General features: G+C 34.0%; 1 protein-coding gene across 2 annotated transcripts; it reads right to left on the reverse strand.

Moving 5' to 3' along the window:
- Positions 1-1,115: 1,115 nt before the first annotated feature.
- Positions 1,116-18,091, reverse strand: LOC101507600 (probable sodium/metabolite cotransporter BASS4, chloroplastic). Of its 2 annotated transcripts, XM_004498422.4 has the most exons (14): positions 17,755-18,091; positions 17,067-17,166; positions 16,830-16,937; positions 16,652-16,719; positions 15,831-15,909; positions 8,358-8,416; positions 8,144-8,212; positions 7,277-7,390; positions 6,217-6,238; positions 3,280-3,347; positions 2,526-2,611; positions 1,850-1,979; positions 1,591-1,692; positions 1,116-1,520 (listed from the first exon to the last, which is right to left on the reverse strand). In XM_004498422.4, the coding sequence occupies exons 1-14, from the start codon at positions 17,935-17,937 to the stop codon at positions 1,449-1,451; spliced, it is 1,260 nt and encodes a 419-aa protein (XP_004498479.1). In that variant the 5' UTR covers positions 17,938-18,091; the 3' UTR covers positions 1,116-1,448. The 2 variants fall into 2 exon arrangements, with proteins under 2 accessions (XP_004498479.1, XP_073223632.1); XM_073367531.1 differs by lacking the exons at positions 1,116-1,520; positions 1,591-1,692 and having other exon boundaries at positions 2,567-2,611.
- Positions 18,092-22,165: the final 4,074 nt, after the last annotated feature.

A 22,165-nucleotide genomic window follows, 5' to 3' on the forward strand; every position in this document is an offset into this window, starting at 1 on the left:
TATTTTTTAGTCTACTTTTTTAAGATTCAACATGTACTAATCTGTGGACAAACAGTCAGACCAAATGGATCTGATCCATTTTGACAACTCTAATTAGCATATAGTATTTGATTATTTTCCCTAATTAAAAGTGTGTTATCCCCACTAAATAGAAACTCAAACCTTAAAAAAGAGAGTAGTTAATCATCTTGATTATTAAATTTTTGAAGTTGTATCAATATAGTCCTTAAATGTATTAAAATCACAAAAATGTCTATAAATGTGTCTTTTTAAATAATAGAATATGAATTAACTTATAAAAGATACATTTATGGACTAAATTAACTAACAAAAGACTAATTCACACTTATAAACTTATATAAGAGGAGTGTTTTTAAATGATTGTCTAGTTACATAACATCAAATATTTAGTGTTAAAAGAAAATCCAGCATGTTCAAGTAATTTGTAGAAACCAATTATAATTTGTTGAAGTTAAAGTATCTTTAATTTATTAGGTATAAAATAATATCTTATTTGTAATTCAATTTTTTGCTTAATTATAATGATACTGTTATTTTATCGCTATATCTTAATGTATTTTTCTATAATATTTTTAGTACATAATTTTGGATAAAACTTAAGTGCATTTTATTAAGTACTTCTAGTATGATTCTTAACTTAATCAATTATGATTTATCAAATTCATTATTTTCTTAAAGTTTGTTATAATCACAAAATGTATGTTTTATGTTAAAAGATCATTCCAAAAATACCTAAAAAAATGCAACCAAGTTTTTTCCTATGATCTTGTCTAATAAGCCAAATTTTTTAGATCCGTCCTTGTACATAAGGATGTCCAAATTTTTTCCTATTATATTTTTGTGTGAATCAACATATTGAGCTGAAGTGAAAAACTCATGGTTCTCTCTGCAGTGTATGTATATTTCTGAGTTTGTGAGAACAGTGTCCCACTGATATCAGAGGTCAATATGTATTTAACTAAAATGTAACGAAGCTGTAAGAATGATAGGAAATACATACATTGCTGTTCCAAAAGCCAATAGTCCTCTGAGTGGTGGATGTATGTATTAGGAATTTTTAGGAGTTCAAGTGACGTGTAATCCAACCACAAATCTGAGTTTCGAACTCGTATTTATAAAAAAATTCCCCTCAGAATACAAACAAACGTAGCATCCACTACATGTTACAGAACATCTGAAAGTCCAAATGTGTTGTCAAATCTAACATTATCAACCTTGCTCCGACAAGGGAACTGCTTACTTGATGCACTGGTATATGTATAGTAAATTAAAAACAAATCCTTCATACATGAATATAAATTGAAAATTTCTACCATTTCCATCTTATAAAAGAGCATGTTAATTTTGGTAACTCATATAATGGAAAACGAAACACCATATACATCGTATATCTCGACCATATATTCATATGACTAAATTTTCTCTCCTTAAGCCACTTTGACATTATTGAGATTGTCTCTGCGACGCATGAAGTTAACGAGAAAAGAGTCCACAATAATCTACAAGGAGTTTTGGGTTAGCATGAGGATGAAATATTAGGAATTACTATTGAAAAAACAAATTAATAACCTGGGTTAGATGTGCTGCAATACAAGGAAGAACCAATAACCCGGATTCTCCAAATGCACCATGAAGTGGCTCTATAACTGCTACCATTACTGGTAATGTTTTCTGAAACGAATGAAAACATGTTTTTGGAGATAAGAGAAAATGAAGGATAACTATTACACGATAGATTATGTCAAAAAGTGACTCTTGTCTCACAAGTTGAAACTTATTTCATAGGTGATCTATATAGAAAGTAATAAACAACTGATTCAATTTTCACCTGGCTTGCAACTAGAATGAGTGCGTTGGCATTTTCTTGACGGGAAAAAGTTGATTTTCCACCACCAGAGATAATTGAAAGACTTAGGATGGAAATGCTATTGAATACCAATAAGGCCAGATGGAGAAGTCTGCAACACACCATGAAAGTCAATCTTAGTTACCATAACTCCATATATGCTGGATAGGACTAATCCAATTGAATTGCACACTAGTGCCCCCTCAATACTTGCTCTAAAGAATAAAGCCAAAGAAAATATCAGAGTAAACAAAGCTTTATTCAAGAGATTTACCTCCCCTAAACTGAGTACTGTTATTTCAACAAATTCATGATTCGTTATGATGTCCCTCTAATATCAACCATCAATTAATTTACCAACGGTTAATATTATTTATTTTAGAATTTAAAGTGAATTGCTCATTTTAGAAGAGATGAGTCCATATGTAAAAAATGACAGCACTAGGCACATAGACCATCAAACATTTTCAAATTGATGTTCGAACTCATTTTGGTCAACTATGAGTTGTAGAATGAAATGGATAATTTTGTTAATATTTTACTCTTAAATAATTTTTCTATAACAAACAATTGGTTAACTGAAAACTAATGATAACAGATTGCAGTTATCACATGATGGTAACCAAAATGAAAACCAACTCAAGCATGCGGGACATACACTCCCAGTCCAATAGCTACAAGAAAAACTTTGGGCTTCACCATTAAAAGCAGTGACCTTGACTTGCTCACTTGTGTCCAAGGCACCTGCAAGCCAATATTTGATTAGACCATAATTTGCCTGTAATGCCTTGATGATGAAATAATGAACCAAAGATAATAACTCAAACACCAATCACCAAACCTTCTCCAACTAGATAGACTTAGCTACATTGATCAAGCAACACAACAATATCCTATTTTAAATCATGTTTAATGATAGACCATTTAAAGCACACTAAAAAGTTTCATTGGATACACATAATAAATGGAAAGCACAAAGCAAAGTATTCCTTGAAATACAATCATATGTCGCAGAGAAGAAGAGAAGGAGCAGGGTGATGAGGAGGACTTATAAGTCATAAGTAAAAGCACATAAGTTGTTATCAACTCATATCTACCTATAATCAAAATGAATATAATAAGAAAAACAGAAGGAAAACAAATGTAAACACTGTTAAAAGTTACAGTCAAGAAACAATAATTCCCCAGAAACTGAGAGTTATTCATCTATCTACTTTTTAGATGGCTCACTTTGAACAGGGATTTCATGGATCAACTTCAACAGTCGAAATATACCACTGGTGCAATGACATAATTAATTTAAAGAAATTGCAAAAGACATCTCATTTGTTTCTCACACTTATGATTGGTGAAGGCAAATCACCAACTTCGAGAAAGGAAATAAGGAATCATTGCAATGGAATCGGTCCTACCAGGCTAAGGAAAAATGCACTAATCCCTGAGAAAAGCTTCCGGTTTTGGTCAACAAAGTCAGCCACACCTGTAATGCAAATTTGATCAAGACAGTAATTTCTACAAATATCATGTTATTGCATGTAAAAATGGAGAAACAACACAAAAAGAGAGTATGACATTCCTTAAATAAAGAACTAAACAATTTAGACTATTAGTGTACATCTGCCTTTAGCATATAAAACCACAGAAAAAATCTATCAGCTGAACACCCAAAAAAAAAAAAGAAGGATAAAACAGGTTTGCCGATAAAGGGCAAAGGAAATTTTTGCCCTGAGGACAAACAATTCTAATTTTTTCTTTCACTTAGTGGTATATTTACAAATACATGCAGTAGGAAAGCGATATTGTGTAATCACATTCACAATGGTAATCATGAAACTTACCCTATTTCATCAAAACTAAAATAAAGATAACTAAACCTAACTCACCAATTCCTTGACATGAACAAAAAATTAATCAGCTCAAAGAAGCATCAAAGTAGCTTTACAGACATGTCATAATCCTACATTCCTTTAAGTATACTAATCAATCTTTTGTCTCTTACACCGGGAAGTGATTACTTTAAGGCAATTAACTGTATATCTATATATGGGATGGTACAGGAGTCATCATGCTAGGATAATTATATAACTGTATATATATATATGATCAATCAATTTTGTATGGTTATCTTTCTCGGCTTTGGCAGTAGTAAAGAGGAAAGACAATCATGGTAATGCACAACTGATGAGTGATGGTTGCCTTTGACACATGTATATACGACAACAACCAACCCTTATCCCACTAAGTAGGGTCAGTTACATAAATCAAACGGCACCTTAATGTTCTGTCATATATCATATCTATATCCAACTCATTAATCTCTCGGTCTTTCTTAATAAGAAATAAAATAAAACAGGAAAACGGGCTTGAGAGGATTGGACCAAAGGAGATCAAACATGCATATGAAAGGAGTGCTATGATTGGCAAGGAGGAAGTGGTGGGGGGAAGTGTAACAAATGTATAAGTGAATAACAAGAATTTTGGAGAGTCGTTTGGTGGTTTAAGCCGTGGAGAGTGAGCCACCTCTGATATTTCGTTCTTTTGTGGCATTATTTTACATTTCTTTTGCTCAGTTTTTTGCGGATTCTTCCTTCATTGAGTTTACCAAGAAATTTCCAATCATGGGGAGCTTGTATGGTCTTGACAATAATGGAGAGCAGATTGATAGTTGTAGAAAGTCTGATGAAGAAGGTTTGATAGGAGCTTCATGAATCCATCAACCAGAACCTGGAGCAGGAGATGAAGAGGATGGCAAAACAAATCAGAAAGTCTACTATGAGAGGTTGGAGGTACATTACTTTACTATGAGGACTTACATGCATGGTCGTGAGGAAGTCTGCTGAAGTGGTTCCAGTGGTTGGATGGAGCAAGGTGGGATTAGGTCACTTGGGCTATTTGTCTTCAGGGTGAATACGCGAAGATTCAGGCAACAACAGCTTGTACACAACTGCACCGATGCGTTCAACCACTTGGAATGGCCCGTAGTAACGTGGTGAAAGTTTGGGTCAGGTTTGGGTAGCCACATAATGATGCACATGCGGACACAGTTTCCAAAATACCCACTCACCAACCTCAAACTGATGTTCTTGCCTATAAGCATCGGCTTGGTTCTTCAGCTGCCTTAGGTATTGATCACGGTCCAGTAAGTCACGACGGACTGCTTCGACCTTAGTTTCACTGGGTAAAAAACGAGATAGGTGACAGGAGGGGGCCTCCCATACACCGCTTCAAAAGGAGCGGCACTCGTAGACCCGTGGAAGCTTGTATTGTACCAATACTCTGCCCATAGTAACCACACAACCCAAGTCTGGGACTGGTCAGTTATAAAGCAACACAAGAATATCTCAAGGCAGCAATTGATGACCTCCGTAAGCCCATCCATTTGAGGATGGTAAGCTGTACACAACACCCGAGCTGAATATGGGCATTTCAGAGGGATGAAATGGCTATATTTTGACAATCTATCCACTACAACAAAGATCAGTTCAAAGCCTTTTGCCTGAGGCAAACATGTGATGAAATCCATGGAGATGTCCTCCCAAACTTGAGATGAAATAGGTAAGGGTTGCAGGAGACCTCTGGGGGCAGTGGTGATATACTTATTTCGCTGGCAGGTATCGCACTCCTGAATGTACCTCTGGGTCCCCTTCCATCTCCACCCTAGCACACAAGAATGGTAGCTACCTTAATTATGAAATTAAGATCTTGAATACATAGAAAGCTCTGATGATCTTGACAGTCTCTTAGGGAGTCCTCAGTTCCACTATATTTGTAACAAGTTTGGTAGATATGATTTGTATACGAACTAATCAGAGTAGTTATTGATAAAGCAATGGGAACTTTAGGACCTTAGCAAATATCTCCTGAAATTTATCATCAAGCACTTTCATATTTTTAAGGAGGCTTTATAGTTTTATCTTTAAGAGTGGGCCTTTAGCTTTTATATAGTATACTAAAGCATATAGCCGTTTAAATTGGGTTCCCTAAAAGGTGTGTTGAGGGATTGATCAGCTCTTCTACATGGATTATTTTTTATCAGGTGTTATGTAAAGGAGGATTTCCGTAAAAATGGCACTTTTACAATATTGTGATGACCAACTTTCACTTGCATAATGAGCAAATATGAGGAAATAAATACAAATGACATGCAAGCAAATAATCCAACACAGAATTACTTGCCCCATAACTATTGTACACTGCTTTGCAACAAAAGACTTCTAGGAAACTGTATAAGAATTTTATTCTCACTACTTATCATTTTTTCATGTAATTATGAGAATTTATTTTCTTTCTTTATCTGTAAAAACAAGTGAAAACAAACTGCTCAAACAAGCATAGAAAATAGGACACACCTTTAAAAGATTCACGTAGAACCTGCCCATTCAAAGCAATGAAAAATATTAAAATACTTCTAACAAACTGATTGTAATACAACAATTGGAGTAACCACCTCAAAGACAAATTCAACTGTGATGAATAGTAGACAAGACATAAACAAATGCATGCAGCAACTAGGTTTACAACATCATATATTTCTGACGAAATGAAACAGTGCTACAAAATTAATGTGGTCAACAAGTAAAAGAAGAATCTTTTGGGATATTTGCCTCATGAAATGATATCAAAGTTTATATAAAAAATGCTTTAGGCTTTGTTTGGAAGTTAGAAGGGAAGGAGAGGGAGGAGGGAAAAGAAAGAGGAATTTCTTGCCTTTTTACATGTTTTTGAAGGAAATGAGATGAAAATAGTTCTGAGTAATATTTATTTTGTTTTGAGAGTATTATAAAGAAAATGAATAGATTTGAAAATTTATTCAAAACCCTCCCCCCAGTGCGCTTTTTAGTCCCCCCATCTTGGAGAATTTTAGTCTAATGAAAAAAGACTACTCACCATTCCCCTTCCCTTTACCCCTTCATTTATCCTCAAAGTCCTCTCCTAACTTTCCCTCTAAACTCCCAAACTAACTTTCCCTCTAAACTCCCAAACGAAGTCTTAGAGTTTGTTCCATGTTGGCACCAGGCCCATTCTTCTAAATAAGTTTGAATTTCAGCTAAAGGTTTGGGTGTTTTGCTTATGGACTTTTAAGTCTAAAGAACTCTTGCATTAGTGGAGGTGTAAGATTTAAAAACATTCATGCGCTTTCTTGTAGCAGCTTAACATTTGAGATGGTTTATGATAGTAAAAAAAATTAATTTCATTACGGAATATCATGTTAGTCCAAACCACAACACAGTTGCAAAAATCAGCATTACAACTTTAGAAAGTTAAACAACCTCATAAACATAAAGAAACCTAGCAGTAAGTTCATGAAGAAAAGATACATTTTTGCAGTCCAAAACCACGTCACTTCAAAAGTATTCAAACAATAGCATCTTCTGCATCCAAGATATGTGAAAGAGAAAACATGAATACCTTTCCCAAAATAAGGGGAATTAATATGGTTAGAACAAGACTTTTAAATAACTGCTTGGTTGGTAAAGTCACTCCAACTCCACTAGCTACAAATTTTGTGATGGAAAATGGAACCTAGAAGAAGATGAAATGTTGTCATAAAATGCAACACCAGAAACAATAATTAAATTAGATGGAAAAAACAATGTAGACAATAAAAGTTTCACATTTAAACAAATGGAAAAATAAAAAGGACAAATAAAATCACAACCAAACCAATCGAAAACTTGAAACCTTAGTAACTTGATGACAAATGAGAAAAGAGGCCTAATATTATTAATGTGAAGATACAACATGAAGTATACAAATACAACGTTGATGCAAAACGGTGACACCATCTCTTGTTCATACTAATTGTTAAGGGAAATCATGAGAAGAATACAAATAGGAACAACTGACTCAATATTTTTAGTCTCAATTGCTGCATTTTTCTTTTCAAAACAAATAATCCTTAAATACAAAATCTAGTCTCTCAAATAAGACACTGAACTAATTAGGAATTACTTCCTTAAAATAGAGTTCATGGTTCAAGTTCATTTACAGCTCTTGGTTTTTCTAAGTGTTGCGTGAGTTGCAAAGTGTGACAAAAAAAAAAGAATATTCCTTTCATTTTCTTTCTCCTAAGAACCTAGACCAGCCACACCATAGTTTTTCTGAAGGATCGAATATTTTCTATCAAAATAGATTCTCTCGTTTTTCTTTCCATTTAATTCCAAAAATTTGAACACAAACATATGATTATTTTACTAAAGAGCTTTGCAAAACAATGTAAGTAAAACAAATTTAAAATTGAGATGATTGATAAATAAGCAATTATTCATGACTCACAATTAATATTCCTAACATGTTAGATATTACTGTCATTGCAAGAGCCAATGCAGAATTTGCCCCAGCAAGCTGCAGAATCAAAGTGGTAAAACTCCGATCAAAATCAACTGCATTTCAAGTGCTTGAGAAAAGGTATGTAAAATTTATAGGAATAGAAAGTTAAAACAAACACACACAAAAGTTAACTAAATGAAGAAGAGTACATAATCATTACCTGGGAAAGTGCAACGCCACTTGATAATGTAGTTGGCATACAGCAAAATATGGCTAGTCCTGTACAAAGCCAGAAAATTTGTATCTTGAATTGAATGAAAATTGGTGACTATGAGAGCAAATGTGATCGACAAGTACATAAATTAAAGAACTAAGTTATTGGAAATTTGCAATATATGATACCAAAAAAAGGGGAGAGAGAGAGAGAGATTGTCACAAGTGTTGATTGATAAATAAAACAAGGCTGAGTTCTATAATCATTTTGTGAAATCATTATGTCAAAGTATTTCAAAAGAAGCTAAACAACAAATTATATGAGAAAACCTTGCTATGCATAAGCAAATCATATTTTCCTTCATCATCTGACAAAACAAAGTTCAAAATATTGGTCAATTGATGAGACAATCCCTAAAGCATATTTTATAAAATTAAATATATTGTTTAGGTATGTGGAGCAGGGTTTGGCTTTCGAATATTTTTACACCCTTCTCTCTTTTTCTCAAGAAATACACAGACCGAGTCTCAGATATTACCAAAAGTCGTCCATCAAGCAAACTTGTTTATCATTTTCAACAAAGTAAACTAAAAAATCTCTCACAATATGATAGATCTCATAAATTCAATAAGGTAATTGTGTATTATTTGATGTGAAATGGTGAACTTGAAGCTCTACAATGGTGGAAAAACAGAAAATGTAGAAGATAAACCAGAGTTCAATGAACTCCTAATCCAGAGTAAAAGCTCCCAACCAGAGCGAAACTTTCCTAATAGTGAACTAACAACTTTCTGAATGACTTCTTAACCTCCCCTCCCTCTTTCTTATAAGAGTAATTCCTTGAAATCAAGGGATATTCTAACTAACTCTTATTCACACTTCTGCAACCTTCTAGAAACGTTGATTTGTGATGGGGACAAAGAAGGAATTGATGATGTGTCTAGTAGGACACATAGTGCGCCTAAGGCATGAAGAGTGCATGTTAGAAAATCCAAGAAAGGTGAGCTGGCCCATCACGTATATAGGGGAGAGAGGTTGGTAAGCAGGGCAGAAAAAAAATTATGTTAATTGTTAGTGGAGAGAAGATTCTCTCTTATTGAAGTGAGCATAGCTCTCAGGAGTAAAGGGAAGGCTTGTTTCCTTTGCTCAATTTCCCTTTATCATCAATAAAATACACTGTTATTTGTTGATTACTCTCTCATTAATTCTTATTGTCGCATTTATAAATTGAGGACCTATCAGTTTGGTCCGACCTGCCGGATACATTACAAACCAGTGAGTGAATGAATTTTTGGTGAATGCCTCCAAAGAAGAAGATGGAAAACAAGGTTCATCCATTGGAGAACCGAATGTCAACTCTGGAGGTTGCAATTGCTGAGATGCGAGCTCAAGCTGCTGCACTCAAATCACTCCAAGCAAGGACATGGGTGATTCTGTATAACAGAAGAGTGATGGAGACTCAAATCACGTTGACGACGAGCAAATCAAGAAGTTGATCCAGAAGATGCAAGGAGAGAAGCTTGATGAATTCCGTCAATCGGTGAAGAAGATTGAACTCCCAATGTTCACCGGTGATGACCCTGCCGGTTGGATTGCTCGAGCAAAGGTCTATTTTCGAGTGCAGGATACGAGTCCTGAGATCAAGGTTAGTTCGGCTCAACTCTGTATGGAAGGATCTACCATCCATTATTTCAAAGCGCTTGTTGAAGATGAGACTGATTTGACCTGAGAAGTTTTCAAAGATGCGTTGTTGGAGAGGTACAGCGGTCTCGGTGATGGGAGCATGTTTGAGCAACTCTCGTCGTTGAAGCATGAAGGCAATGTGGAGGAATACATCAAGGAGTTTGAGAGGTTAGTTGCACAGGTAAGTCGTTTACCAGAAGCTCAATTTGTTGGGTATTTCATCCATGGCCTCCGTGATGGGATACGAGGAAGAGTCCGCAACCTCAAAGCGCTAGGTCCAGTCTCACGTGCGAAGCTGATGAATCTAGCACATTTGTGGAAGCGGAGGTACATGAGAAGGGGATTGGTTGGAATGGGCCTCGTGATTATGGGCCTAAAGGATCAGGGTCAGGTTTTACTTATAGATCTAACCCTAATTTTGGAACTGGGTCGAGCGCGAAACAATGATTGGTTCGTAGTCAAGGGCTCCAACGATGGCGGAGAGAAAGGAGGAAACGGGTCAAATTAGAAGTTTGCAACCCGTCAAGACTCACAACGATTTGTTCCCCGTGATTGTGGGATCTGTCATATCTCAGCCCACGAGATTGCAGAAAGACGGCAGAAAAACATGTGTTTAAGTGCGGTGGCGCCTATCATCCTCGTCACCAATGCCCAGATTGTCAGCTTCGTGTAATGGTGATGGAGGAGGACGACGACGGCGAAATGCAAGTCCTTGCAGCTGATACAGAGGAGGAAGATGGAGAAGGAGTTGAACTCAGCATTATGAGTTTGGCTCAGATTGATAATCCGAGAACCAGGGAGTTAGGGAATGTGCACACCATCAAGTTAAAAGGTCGAGTGCAAGGAGTACCCTTGTTGGTGTTGGTAGACAGTGGTGCGACGCATAATTTCATTTCGCACAAGTTGGTGAGGTCAATGGGATGGCCAGTGGAAGGAACTACTCCTCTCAATGTCAAATTGGGGGATGGGTTTAAAGTGGTGGCACAAGGAGTTTGCAGGAAATTGGTGTTGGATCTAGGGAACATGACATCTACCATTGATGCTTGGTTATTCGATTTGGATGGAGTTGACATTGTGCTCGGAATGTCTTGGTTAGCTTCCATTGGGGGCATGTGGGTCGATTGGGCACAAAAGGTGTTGCTTTTTCCCATTGACTCTCAATGGGTGGAGCTGCGTGGGGAAGGCAATTAACATACAAATCAGTTGGCTTTGCAAAGTTTGTTGGGAAGACCCAAGCTATGGTATAGAGAAATGTTTTTATTTGCAAGAGCACAGGGGGAACCAAAGGGTCTTGAGTTGAGTAGAACAATCAATGATTCACATCTGACCCCTTCTCTTCAGATTCATGAGCTAGTGGCGAAGTACTCAAAGGTGTTCGCAGAGCCACAGGGGTTACCTCCTAAGAGAAGACAAGAGCATACTATTCGTCTTAAGGAGGGAGCTGGTGTTGTTAATGTTCGCCCCTATTGGTATCCTTACCACCACAAGAATGAAATAGAGAATCAAATCAGAGAGCTACTGCTGTCCGGAGTCATCCGTCCTAGCCAAAGTGCATTTTCTAATCCAGTGATACTCGTGAAGAAGAAAGACGGATCATGGCAGATGTGTGTAGATTACCGTGCTCTTAACAAGGTAACTATTCCTGATAAGTTCCCTATTCCGGTGATTGATGAACTCTTAGATGAATTATACGGTGCTCATTATTTCTCAAAGTTAGACCTCAAATCGGGATACCATCAAGTGAGAGTTAAGACTGAAGATGTGCACAAAACTGCATTTCGCACTCATGAAGGCCATTACGAATATCTCGTAATGCCGTTCGGATTGATGAGTGCACCCTCGACGTTTCAAGCTCTAATGAATGACATTTTTAGAATCTTCTAAGAAAATATGTGCTGGTATTATTTTATGACATATTAGTGTACAGCTCGAATTTGGAAGACCATCTCCATCATGTATCCTCTGTACTAAACATTCTGCAGCAGCAATGTCTGGTGGCTAATAGGAAGAAATGCAGTTTTGCGGAGCCTAGTGTTGAATATCTGGGTCATATCATCTCTAGCGAAGGGGTAGCGATGGAACCCGCTAAGGTGTTAAATGTTTTACAGTGGCCCACTCCGAAGAATGTGAAAGGAGTGCGAGGGTTTTTGGGGCTTACGGGCTACTATTGTAAATTCATCAAAGACTATGGCAAAATGGCGAGGCCATTAACTGAGCTGACGAAGAGGGACAATTTCAAGTGGGGAGAGGGTGCTGAGCAAGCTTTTCAACTGTTAAAGCAAAAGGTAACGTCTGCCCCTGTCTTAGCACTTCCAGACTTTCAGAAAGAATTCTTTATTGAGAGTGATGCTTCTGGGAATGGGCTGGGTGCTATCTTAATTCAAGAAGGGAGGCCAATTGCTTATTTTAGCGAAGCCTCAGGGGAGGGCAATCTGATCAAATCAGCATATGAAAAAGAGCTTATGGCAGTGGTTCTTGCTATCCAACATTGGCGTCCCCACCTCGTAGGGCGAAAATTTACGGTGTGTACCGATCAAAAGAGTCTAAAACAGTTGTTATCACAGAGGATTTGCACCATGAATCAGCAAAATTGGGCAGCAAAGCTTCTTGGATATCATTTCGATATCATTTACAAGCCCAGACTTGAGAATAAAGGTGCAGATGCATTGTCCCGTATGCATGATAGTGGGGAAATTACTTCCTTGATGTCCCGAAGTGGCTAGGTAGGGCTGAAGTGATTGAAGAGGTCCACAAAGATGTTGCTCTACAGAAAGTCATTTCTGCGCTCAAGGAGAATAAACCGGTTCAGTTTGGGTTTTCTTATGTGCGAGGAGTGTTGTTGTATTAGGGGAGGCTGGTGATTTCTGCACAGTCTCCATGGATACCGATTATCTTAAAAGAGTTTCGTTCTACCCCACAAGGGGGCCATTCCGGTTTCCATCGCACGTTTAGACGAGTAGCGTTGAACGTGTATTGGATTGTCATGAAGAAGACTATCCAGAAATTTGTGCAAGAATGTGATACTTGCCAACGTCAAAAATATGTCACTGCTGCCCCTGGGGGTCTGTTGCAGCCGTTGCCAATTCCGGAACAGATTTGGGAAGATGTATCGATGGACTTTATCACCGGTCTTCCTAAATCCAAGGGGTTTGACGTGATCTTCGTGGCGGTCGATCGACTGTCCAAATACAGCCATTTCATTCCTCTCAAGCGTCCTTTTAATGCCCGTGTGTTGGCCGAGGTGTTTACAAAGGAGATAGTGCGACTGCATGGCATTCCCTCTTCCATTGCGAGTGACCGCGACCCTATCTTTGTAAGCAATATCTGGTGTGAACTGTTTAAATTACAGGGCACCTTGTTGAAAATGAGCACCACTTACCACCCACAGACAGATGGACAAACAGAGGTCATTAACCGTTGCTTTGAGACATATCTTCGCTGTTTTATAGCTGATCAGCCTCGGACGTGGGTAATGTGGCTGTCTTGGGCTGAGTACTGGTACAATACGACGTACCACGTCTCTACGATTCGACTCCTTTTGAATTGGTTTATGGGAGGCCACCGCCAGCCCTCACGCGGTTCCTTCGAGGGGAGACCAAGGTAGAACCTGTAACAAGGGAACTTGTTGATCGTGACGAGGCTTTGAGACAATTGAAGTACCATCTCGATCGAACTCGTGGACGCATGAAGGACCAAGCTGACAGAAAAAGAAGAGATGTGAGTTTTAAAATTGGTGAGTGAATTTTTCTCAAATTAAGGCCACATGTGCAGAATTCTATTGGAGCACGCATCAATCCGAAACTTGCTCCAAGATACTATGGGCCTTCTGAAATAACAGCACGGGTTGGTGCCGTTGCGTATCGTCTCCAATTACCTGCTACAGCACGCATTCATCCGGTGTTCCATGTTTCATTGCTGAAGAAGGCAATTGGCAATTACCGGGTTGAGAATGAGTTACCCCCGGGCCTCGACGGTGATCCTGCTGCACCATGGGAACCAGCAGCAGTACTTGCCACTCACACTATCACTAAGGAGGCGTCAGACGTCAAACAATTGCCCGTTCATTGGAACGGCAAGCCTGTTGAAGAAGCCACTTGGGAGGACGAGTTTGTAATGCTAACACAATTCCCAGCCCTCAGACTTGAGGACAAGTCTGTGACTCACGGGGGGGAGTATTGATGGGGACAAAGAAGGAATTGATGACGTGTCTCGTGGGACACATAGTGCACCTAAGGCATGGAGAGTGTATGTTAGAAAATCCAAGAAAGGTGAGTTGGCCCCGTCACGTATATAAGGGAGAGAGGTTGGTAAAGAGGGCAGAAAAAAAATTATGTTAATTGTTAGTGGAGAGAAGATTCTCTCTTATTGGAGTGAGCATAGCTCTCAGGAGTAAAAGGAAGGCTTGTTTCTTTTGTTCAATTTCCCTTTATCATCAATAAAATACACTATCATATGTTGATTAATCTCTCATTAATTCTTATTGTCGCATTTATAAATTGAGGACCTATCAATTTGGCCTAGGTGTTCTATCACAATAACTTAACATGGGAATTTCAAAGAAGTGACAACATTTCCAAGCTAACTATAAATTCACTAAAAGCAATCTACTATTGCAATGTTAAAGAATGCAGGTTCTTACCGAGTCTATGTGATGTTTAATCATGGCATATGTTTTAGGTGTTACAAAAGCTCTGAACTTATCTTCCACAAGTGTGAGATAGCGTGGTGGTAGCTGAGTATTAAGTAGTAAGGTGTTCGACAATATTATGATTATGGTCGTACAGAAGTATAAATATGGAGCAAGATTAAAAGAAGTCGAACCTACAACCAGCGCCTTTCATGGGTAACAAGCTAACCATCAAGCTAAAGAACAGGTGGCACTCGATTAAGCCACTAGCATAGAACACATTTACTTTTTCCATGATTTATATTTTTTTGAGAAAGACGCATAGGGGTTTCTTTTTTGCAAGAATGTGGTGTTGCATTTGGTTTCCGCATTGTGGGATTTTTCAAGATATAGAAAGATGGACAAGGCTTATCTAGAGTGAGTGTGGCCGTAAAGTGCACAAGAGTGCATCCAAACTTAATTTAAAATACATCAAGATCTTAACTAAAAGTCAAACCATTAAAATTCAAGGTTGTATATACCTTGTGAACTTTACAGAGAATCTTAATTTAGAGGAGTATTGATTATAATGGCAAACTTTGCAACTTAACTTGCAAGCTTATAAGAAGCACAAATGGACAACTTTGTATAGCTATGCCTCCACGACCAGTAGTGTGTCATAGGCCTACTAGGGTACTACTGTTCTGGATTTTAAATAATACAGCATTTTGTGCTAATCAGTGGTCACTGCATATGATAATTTTGAGCTGAAACTTTTTTAATAATAAGAATATGAGTCAGCCATTAAACACGTGGTTAAAGATGCACCATTTTGGAGAAATAAATAACCTAAAGATTTAAACTATCAGCTCCAAGCAGAAACTGGTTTTATATATCAAACAAAAGGTGAAATTTTCATTTACTTAGATTCATTTGAGTTTCCAATTAATATTTAATACTAGAAAACATATACGAGCTCTTCAACATAAGTTAAATCTTAGCAATTATTCTACAATGTACCACAAGGTAGTCAAAATTCAAGTACCATTTATTCGATTTTAAATAAGAGCTAAGGTCAAAAATTTACCAATGAAGGTACATATGCTCATAAAAATACAACACTATGAGAAAAGTACTTTGTAAATGGCTAACATTAACTTAATCTTAGAGTAGAATATAAATGGCTACACCTGTAATAAATTCTTGGGGTTGGAGCTGAATTTGCAGTATTATCCTGGAAAAGTATGGTGAAAGAAATAAAATAGATATCTGCATAAAGAACAAAAGAGCATGTTACATTTTCAGACATTTAAAAAAACTTATTATACTGTTTTTGAAACATGTGCAAATATAAAATAAAAGAACAAATTTTGCTTTTAATAAAAAAAACACAATGGTGCAGATAGGTATCCACATCTTGAACAAAATAGTCATATGAATCCAAGAGATGAAACGATTGCAAGAGACAGACCAAATCTTGAAGTCACACATGCTGAAAGTTGGGAGTTAATTAAGATGGTGAGGTCCATGGAGCATCTCTTGATGACGTAGTTAGTAACATGAGGAGGGTGGGTTAGTCATAATATTGTGGGTATAAATATATCATATAGTGGAGGGGATATTATGGTAGTTTTGGAGTGGCTGGCTATATTGTATTTGTTGTTGAGGGAAAGTGTCTCTCTGTAATGAGCCATGTTCTTGAAAACATCTCTGTTGATTCCTTTATTTCCTTTCACAAGATTGTTGATAATGTTTGACAAGGTAAAAAACAAATCCTATTACTTGTATTTGGCTTCTTTAAGGGGGAAAAGTCTAAAACATTGAAATGTATATAAGTTGATCATAAATTTGAAGCAACATCACGTAACATTCCAGTGAAAAACCGAGAGTTCAGGCATGTCAATCAAAGCTAGGCTGAAAGATTGATCAAATCTCGGCTAGCATTTCCAAACAAGGTTGTTATGAACTAGTCTATAATATACACCAATAAATATTTCAAGTTCATACATACTAGCCCAAAGAGTCCAACAGGCCATGCTTCTACAGCTGTACCAATTTCTTCACTTCGCAACATCAAACCTACAAGATAAACCATACAATAGAACCCAGAACACATTGAGGCCTGGGAATGATAAAATGATAAAATCAAACCAATAAATAGATACAAAAGATTAGCCTCCAATACTAACCTGAGATAACAAAAATTCCAAACGGCCCAATTTTCGACACATGATATTTATCAAGAGCACAACCAAGACTAGGATATGTTAATCCTAATGTCACCGCAGAAATCAGAGCTACAAATTGCCTCAAAAGCACACAAACAACACTATTAAGTTATTCTTCAGAATGTTACAAAATGAAGTCACAAAATAGGAAGAAAAAAATCAAATATGACATGTGAAAGCGTAGAACGACAAAGGCACCTAAAGGTAAAACATTGCTCCTAGCAAATCTAGAAATGGGTTCCACCCAACTCGAACCCTTTGTCTCTTTGCTTCCACTAGTACTACCACTACCATCTGTCTGAATTTCCAAAATGAAATCAATTAATAATAAAACTCCCAAATGCAGATAACACAATTAAACTCCTTATTTTTAATTAAGAATTACAGCTTAGGAACTTGATATATTTTTTTTAATGTTAAATTGGTTATAATTTAATTTCAAAAATAACTACTAGTTTTGGTCGGACCTTTATTTCTACAAATTTGCACTTAACCAAACAATTTTTTCTAAATTTAAAAACTTACAACATGAATATTTAAACCGAAATTTAGATAAGTTCAAATAACATAGATATTATGAAACTGAAACCATCCAAATAAATTAAAACAAATATTATGAATGAAGCACAATAAAATATGTATACAATACCGTGTCCATCTCTGTGGTAGTGTCCATAAACATAACCAAGATATTTTTTTAGGTAAAAGTAATACAAAATAGTAACTCGAAAATTAAAATTCAATTATTGCAAGCAATGTTCGAATTCAATAAACCAATATTCGATTCAATGTAAATTTGTTAATGAAAAATGACAGTTTAAATTCGTCCGTTGTTATTTTGTTTACATTCAAGCTTATAGTCGTAGTGACGAAGGAGAAACAGAACCTGATGGGATTGAGCATAGATTCTGAAGGGAGGAGGGAGGTAAACATTGGAGCGAAGAGTGAGGGGTTTAACAGCGAAGTGAAAATGAGGGCGGGGAGGGACAAGTAGATGATTTCGACGAGGGAAGGAAGAGACGGTGGCGGAATGCACCGTGAGGATGATTGAATTGGAGGTTCCTGCCATGAGGTCCGTGGAGTAGGTAGGCAGAGTGTAATTGCAACTAGCAGGAAGTGGTTGTTGACATGACACTTCCGAAATGAGTATGGTTGCGATAGTAACAACCAAAATTTAATTATTTAAACTACCCGCTCCGTTGATTAAAAGTGGTACTCCTGTATATGCACCGGTACTTTGTTGTATAAAGCGTTTTTTTGCGGATAATGCTTTCTCACGGATATATGCGGATAATGCGTTTTTTTACTCTTTATTTTTAAATTGACAGTTTTAATTTATTTTTTATATTTTTAATTAAAAAAATAATGATTTAATATATTTTAATTATTTGACATAAGATTTTATTATATAAATTTATTAATTATTCATGTCATTAATTAAATTATAAAAATAAAATTAAAATTAAAAGTTAAATTTTTATAAGATTTTATTGCAATTTCATAAATATTAATCATTTTATATCATCGTATAATATATCATGTTATTTAAAAATATTATATCGTCATGTTTAGTTAAAAAATTATAATTAGGGGTCTATTCAATTTTAAAATAGAAATATTGATTTCATAATTTAATAAAAATAAATAAACTAAAATTAGAATCAAATTAAAATAAAATTTCACACAAAATAAATTTTTTGAATAGGATTGTCTTCCAACCCATCCCTAGGGTTTTCTTTTTCTCCATTCTAACTCAACACAAATTTTTTATATTACATTAAAACACTTATTCTTCATAATTTAAAATCTCAAAAATACCGATAGTTACTTTTGACGAAATTCTTACAAATTATTAAGTACTATTTTTTATAATTCAAATTAGTTTCGAGACATTTTTAAAATCCAACTATTTATCAATTATATTTTTAATTAAAAAAATAATGATTTAATATATTTTAATTATTTGACATAAGATTTTATTATATAAATTTATTAATTATTCATGTCATTAATTAAATTATAAAAATAAAATTAAAATTAAAAGTTAAATTTTTATAAGATTTTATTGCAATTTCATAAATATTAATCATTTTATATCATCATATAATATATCATGTTATTTAAAAATATTATATCGTCATGTTTAGTTAAAAAATTATAATTAGGGGTCTATTCAATTTTAAAATAGAAATATTGATTTCATAATTTAATAAAAATAAATAAACTAAAATTAGAATCAAATTAAAATAAAATTTCACACAAAATAAATTTTTTGAATAGGATTGTCTTCCAACCCATCCCTAGGGTTTTCTTTTTCTCCATTCTAACTCAACACAAATTTTTTATATTACATTAAAACACTTATTCTTCATAATTTAAAATCTCAAAAATACCGATAGTTACTTTTGACGAAATTCTTACAAATTATTAAGTACTATTTTTTATAATTCAAATTAGTTTCGAGACATTTTTAAAATCCAACTATTTATCAACTATATTTTTAAAATAAACTTTCACAAAATAACTACCATAAATTTTTTTTCTTCCAAAGTTAACAAAATATTTTTAAGTTCACTGTTTTTTTTCAAACCTTAAACTAAAAACTTCATTCTTCATAAATCCACCCTTAAAATCTTTTATAACTACAACAAAGTGTGTCCTTTTAGAAAAGTACTCTATCAGTATGAAATTTATAAATAGAGTAGCAGAGTTTTTTTTTTTTTTTTTTTTTGACATTTAAATTTAGATCTAAGCATTTAACAAGTTTGAATAAACTTTAGATTTCACACAATATCATCAAGAACGTTAAAAGTAAAAAAAAAAATTAATATTTCCCTTTACTTTTAATTTCAAGAGATAAAACTTAATTAAAACTCAAAATTATAATCAACTATTATTTTACAAAATACGAAAAAATACATCTTTAATCTTAAACTTTAGTATAAAGCTGATATCCTTACGATAAAATCATAATAATTATCGACACAAAATCACTTTTGTTTATTTTTTAACATCATCTATTTAATCATGAAATTAAACTTTTATTCCAATACTTTATTTTTCTAAACTTTCCTAAAAATTTGTCTTTATTTTTATCTCTTTTCCTCAAAGTTACGTACTTAAAATAATACTCAATTACACCTCAAAAGACATTTAAATCAATTCCATGACAATAACTTATTTTACAATTCCCCTTCACTATTTTGGGTTTACATTCTACCACTTAAATTCCAAACATATTCACCTATTCAAGTTATCATCTTTGTTCAAACCACATAAAATAGACATAAACCAAAATTTTCATAACTTTCTAAAAATAGTTGGCATCAACATTTTAAACATAATTTTCAAAGTCACTTACTAACACCAATGAACTCATAGTTCTCTTTAATTTTTCTAAACACTTATCAATCATAAAACCATTTACTTTCAAAATAAATACTCCAACATTTAAACACATTTACTTTTCACAACCCATTTTTTCATAATCACATTAAATATGAAAAATTGATATTTATCCAACTTTAACAATCCAACTCAAATTAGTAGTATTTATATCACCAAATCAACTTCATTTATTTGAAAATAATTTAATTCAATTGTTGAACATAAACTAACCGAAATTAACTTAGTTAAGAAATATAGTTAAGACATATGAAAATTTATTATAATATATTAAAATAAACTATCAAATAATTTATTTGACGCCTAATCACATTTTATATCACATAATTATATTTGTTTCACATAATTATTTTCTTAATTGCCATAGTTAGAATCTCTTCTCTTTCTATTTTTATACACAATTTCATTTCAGCTATTACATTTCATTTCATCAACAATAAAAAAAAATTAAACACATTAATAATAACTCGTAATGCAATAAACGTTTATCTATTATCTATTTATCATTTATTAAATGTGAATTTATTTTGTAATAATTTTTAAAGTAATTTCAAATATCAATTCTTTTTTTCTTTGTTGAACCAAGATTCAAGAAAACACAATATCATAACATCGAGACATGAATCATTGTTACGCTAACTTCATCTTCAATTTGAGTAATAAAATTATTTTTGTGGTGTTTGATGAAATGTAAGTGATATTTAAATACATTTGAGTAACTGACTTAGGTATATTTTTCTCCTTCATGAACATCTTCCTCTTCTCGAGGGTTTTATTGCGGGCCATTGGAAATACATGTTTCATTTTATGCTTAATATTTAGTCACATAATTTTTATGTTATCTTTTCATTTACAATATCAATAATAAAAAAAAAATTATTTAATCTATGTCGATACCAATTATTGACGTTTCATTCGACAAACCGTATATTTTACATCCTTTCCGTCACTTCTTATTAGACTATTTGTTATTTGTTTTTTAAACAAAAAAGTAGATATATTGTTACGATGCATATTTTTTTTAGCATAATAAATCGTCTGAATAATGGTTGCAATTTATACAATTTTTAGAAAATTAAAGTTCCCACAATAATTAAGGAACAATAATAACAACACATTTGTTTACGTGATAATTTGAAACATCTAAATCTATGTTTTTAACTTTAGGTTTTCCAAATCAAATTTTAATATTTTATTTCGCATTATAATTGAATCATGAGTGACATTATATTTATTGCTTTTGACTCATATAACTGAACATAAAAGATTCGACACAAGAGGTGTGTGAGATAGAGATGAACAGATGGATGCTACAAATTAAATTTTAACCAAATATTTTAAATTTGTCACAAATTTGAAAATTGCGATTCCATTCAATTAAGTCAAGTTTATGAGGAAACAATTATTTCCTCCATCTTGTTTTAAATACCTCATTTGTCGTTCTTTTTTGTCTTAAATTATTTGTCATTTTACGATAGCAATACAACATTAATTACTTTCCACTAATACTTTTATTTATTATATTTCAACTCATCAAATTTTTCTGCCAAGTGCAATTAATAAAAATATTTACATAAATGAAATATTTTATAATTGAAATCAAATCAACAAATCATTTTCTAAAGAATTGTACATACCTAAAAATGAGATATTTAAAATAAAATAGAGAAAATATTTATTCTGAAGAGTGATGTTACTTTTCACACTAATATAATGAAAACAAAATATCTACCAATTTACATAATTATTCTATTATAAATGTACATATTTTCATAATTGAATTTAATTAATATTTTTATAAGTTGCACTTATGTTATACATTTGTCATAGAAAAAAAAGTAATTACTAATATCAATTCAAATCATTCAACTATTTTTTAATATATATACTAA

Source organism: Cicer arietinum, chromosome 4, assembly GCF_000331145.2.
Source record: "Cicer arietinum cultivar CDC Frontier isolate Library 1 chromosome 4, Cicar.CDCFrontier_v2.0, whole genome shotgun sequence".
NCBI lineage: Eukaryota > Viridiplantae > Streptophyta > Magnoliopsida > Fabales > Fabaceae > Cicer > Cicer arietinum.

Excerpts from the sequence above, each read along its gene's own strand:
- LOC101507600 (XM_004498422.4), bottom strand. The coding sequence starts at position 17,937 with ATGGCAGGAACCTCCAATTCAATCATCCTCACGGTGCATTCCGCCACC. Across the intron at positions 7,391-8,143 it reads ACATGTTAGGAATATTAATT|GTTCCATTTTCCATCACAAA; the intron begins GTGAGTCATGAA and ends ATCTTCTTCTAG. Across the intron at positions 1,980-2,525 it reads GTAGCTATTGGACTGGGAGT|ACTTCTCCATCTGGCCTTAT; the intron begins GTATGTCCCGCA and ends GGTGTGTTGCAG.